At 41.0% G+C, this 3,207-nt stretch overlaps 1 protein-coding gene across 1 annotated transcript; it reads left to right on the plus strand.

Annotated features, from left to right (window-relative positions):
• The first annotated feature begins 321 nt into the window (after positions 1-321).
• ZNF706 (zinc finger protein 706) lies at positions 322-2,748 on the plus strand. The gene is made up of 3 exons (XM_010147902.1): positions 322-511; positions 1,673-1,780; positions 2,423-2,748. Exons 1-2 carry the CDS (start codon positions 377-379, stop codon positions 1,766-1,768), a joined length of 231 nt encoding a protein of 76 aa, XP_010146204.1. The 5' UTR covers positions 322-376; the 3' UTR covers positions 1,769-1,780; positions 2,423-2,748.
• The last annotated feature ends 459 nt before the right edge of the window (positions 2,749-3,207 follow it).

A 3,207-nucleotide genomic window follows, 5' to 3' on the forward strand; every position in this document is an offset into this window, starting at 1 on the left:
AAGCTTTAATAAAAAACAAAAACCCTAAATGTTACAGTACCTGTGGAAATAGAGAATAAGTTTCTATTACTGGTAAAGGAAACTTCAATTATTCTGACTATTGAAAATACTTTTCAAAAGTAGACCTTAAGCTTGGTAGAGGAAGAAACCTTAGGATGGCCTCATAATTCTGGTTTGTATTTTAAGAACGATACTGAAACCAGAGGGTCTTCACATAGTGAGGAGCTTGAACAGATGTCTTTTGTGTCTGAGTTAGGGGAGCTGTACGGACAGAGCGCATGACTGCTTTTTATGCTCATGGTTACGGTGTCCGAGTCAGCCAGCAGCAGTAGTTTCTCACATACGTAGACTAAATGTCTTCTTTTTGTTTGTAGATATGGCTCGTGGACAGCAGAAGATTCAGTCGCAGCAGAAAAATGCCAAAAAGCAAGCTGAGCAGAAAAAGAAACAAGGACATGATCAGAAGGCTGCAGCCAAGGCTGCCTTGATATATACCTGCACTGTCTGTAGGGTAAGAGGAACTGAAGACAAAATATTATTGTAGGCAGATCTGTCTTCCAGCCTAGAGCAGGATTTTTAGATTATGTAGTGGAAACTACAAAATACTTCTAAGCATCTGTCTAGCTTGTTGCTATAAGCATTTGCATCTGTTACACGATTTGCTTACAGATGACTCAGCTGTGCTGATGGTTGAGATACGAGAAAACCTGGGAGGTCATGCAGAGATACGCTTTGGGAGGTTATCTTGCCTTCTGAATGGCAGGGGGTCTGCATGTGCCATTAGTATGACATGTAACATGTAAAAAGTGTGAGAGCACTTCCTGCTTGATCTCCAAATGGAAGCATCTTTTCCTTGGGATGGAATTGGCCCAGCTCGGAATCACTGCTTATTAAGGTTAGTGTAGAGAGGGAATGTGGTGGTGCCAAAAGCTTTAGTGTAAGCTTGATACACAGTAACTTCTACCAGTATAAATTACTTGACAAGAAGACAGGACTGAGAGTGCTAATCTGATTATACTTTCCTTCTGGCTGGTTTTCCTGAATGTGCTCATTTTGGAGCTGAAGGATAAACTTGCCATTTTCACTTAAATGGTCAGTCCCAGAATAGATTTGTCACTTTGAGTGTCTTAAATAAGATGCCAAATTGAGGGCTGCACACTTAGGTACCTGTAAGCAGCTCCTCCTCTTGTGAAATCAGGCTGTAGCAGCAAGCACGTTGGGCAGTTGATGCCTGCAGCTGTGTAATAGCAATTGGCTGGGATGGGTTCCTATGGCACATGACTCTTTGGCCTGTTGATCAACAAAAGAAATGTCTTTCATCAAGACTTGATTCTGAAAAGGATAAACGTGTATCTTTTAGGTGTTGAAAACGGTAAGGAGGTAGGTTTTCCACCGAACCAGCATGTAAGACCTTCAGGGAGATTTCTAGCAAGAATAATACCGTTGATGAACATGCCAAAACAGTGTGGTACTAGTGCTAAAAACACCTCTGAAAATCTGAAGTTAAATACTCTCTCTCAATCTGCAGCTAAACTCACGGTGCTTCTGTCACTAGAGCAGTGTCATTGAGTTTGCTTTGGGGAAAATCAAATAAAATAGAGGGGGGAACAGGTTTTGTAGTATTAATTAACTCTTGTACTGTGCATAAAGTTAAATGTCTCTCTTTAATCAGACACAAATGCCGGATCCCAAGACCTTCAAACAGCACTTTGAAAGCAAGCATCCTAAGACTCCACTTCCTCCAGAACTGGCTGATGTTCAGGCATAAAGTTGTCTACAGGTCATTACCTTAATTTTTTAAATGATTGTCTGAGCAAGGTGTGTTAAGAATCAAGTTGGTTTTTTTACCACTGCCAGCTGGGACTTAAAACTTGCTTCATTTCCTTTAATATGAACACTACCTATAGGTTGAAGGTATACCCCTGAACTGTAACGCAGGAGAAGCAAGCGAATACAGAGGTGAACTGGCTGTGGTGTTTGACTGTGTGTGGAGGTTGTTTTAAAAGGGATTAATGCTATTTCAAATGGTCATCCTTGGAGTTGTGGGAATACTTTGTTGCTTAGTTCTTGCTTTGAAATGTTAGTTTTGCTTGGAAAAAAGGCACGTACTGAATATGGTCTGTCTGCTGCTACAAAGCTTGTGATGGCAATAGTTGTTCAGTGTATTGCCCACAACTGAGCCTTTTTGTTCCTGGAGCTATGCAAGCGAATGCAGATTTTTCTGTGTTCAGATATAAAACTTAACCTCTGTGTTAACTATAGAAGAGATTTCCCAATAGCCAGTTGTTAGGCTGTAACTGAAAGTGGTTACAATAAAAGGCTGAAATGAGGTAAAAAGCAGTGTTATGGTATTTCGTTCATGCAGAGTTAAACGGCATTGTCTACCGGTTCAGCTTAACGGAGGTATTTCTGTTTTTTATAGGTGAAATCATGGCACCTATTGACTCTTCTACTGTCAGACCTTACATAACAAACCTGCAGCTGCTTTTCTAAAACTGTTGATCAGCAAAAATGAAGGGGCTACAGAAACATTCATATTTTTATGCTGTTCCCTCTTGGGCTTCATGCAAAGACAATTCTGTGTAAATGTACAGTTGTGCCCTATTTGGAAATCCTGAAAAATCAGTCCATACTTGTTATAAAAGAAAAAAAAATTTTTTTACAATTGTAATTATATTGATGTTCATATTGTGTAAAATAACTCATTTAATAAAGTAGTACTTTGATTTTACAATATCACAGATTAAATCCTTCTAGAAGTTCTGTTTAAACTTTCTGCATTATCTGCCTTATAAAATAATAAAAGAGACAAAGTGGAATTTTCCCTATCCTGCCAAAACACGAGCAGTGTCGTTCCACTGGAAGTAATGTACATTACAGTAAATTGATCTGAAGTGGAAAGGGAAGCTGCTCAGATTTACTCTTCGGCGCGCTGCCCGCTTGAGCCCAGGCGCTAGCGGTCAGGTTCTTGGCTCCGGGCTCGGCAGACTCTCTAGAAGCTGCGTGAGAATCGGGAGGCTTCCGTCTACCTTTTTACATCCCATCTGTGGGAGTCTGTACCACTGCAAGCCATTTTAAATGGGATTCCTTTCCTGTGAGGGACCACGTTCCTCGGAGCCGCGCGCCGGAGAGGCTCTGGTTATGCTTGTTTGGTAGGTGGCTGAGGAAGCGGTGGCAGGATTGAATGCTTTGGGGTCTGCTGGCTTG

Source organism: Eurypyga helias, unplaced genomic scaffold (genome assembly GCF_000690775.1).
Source record: "Eurypyga helias isolate BGI_N326 unplaced genomic scaffold, ASM69077v1 Scaffold41182, whole genome shotgun sequence".
Taxonomy (NCBI): domain Eukaryota; kingdom Metazoa; phylum Chordata; class Aves; order Eurypygiformes; family Eurypygidae; genus Eurypyga; species Eurypyga helias.

Coding starts and splice junctions, on each gene's coding strand:
- ZNF706 (XM_010147902.1), top strand. CDS start 377: ATGGCTCGTGGACAGCAGAAGATTCAGTCGCAGCAGAAAAATGCCAAA. Junction 512..1,672: donor ATACCTGCACTGTCTGTAGG/GTAAGAGGAACT, acceptor CTCTTTAATCAG/ACACAAATGCCGGATCCCAA.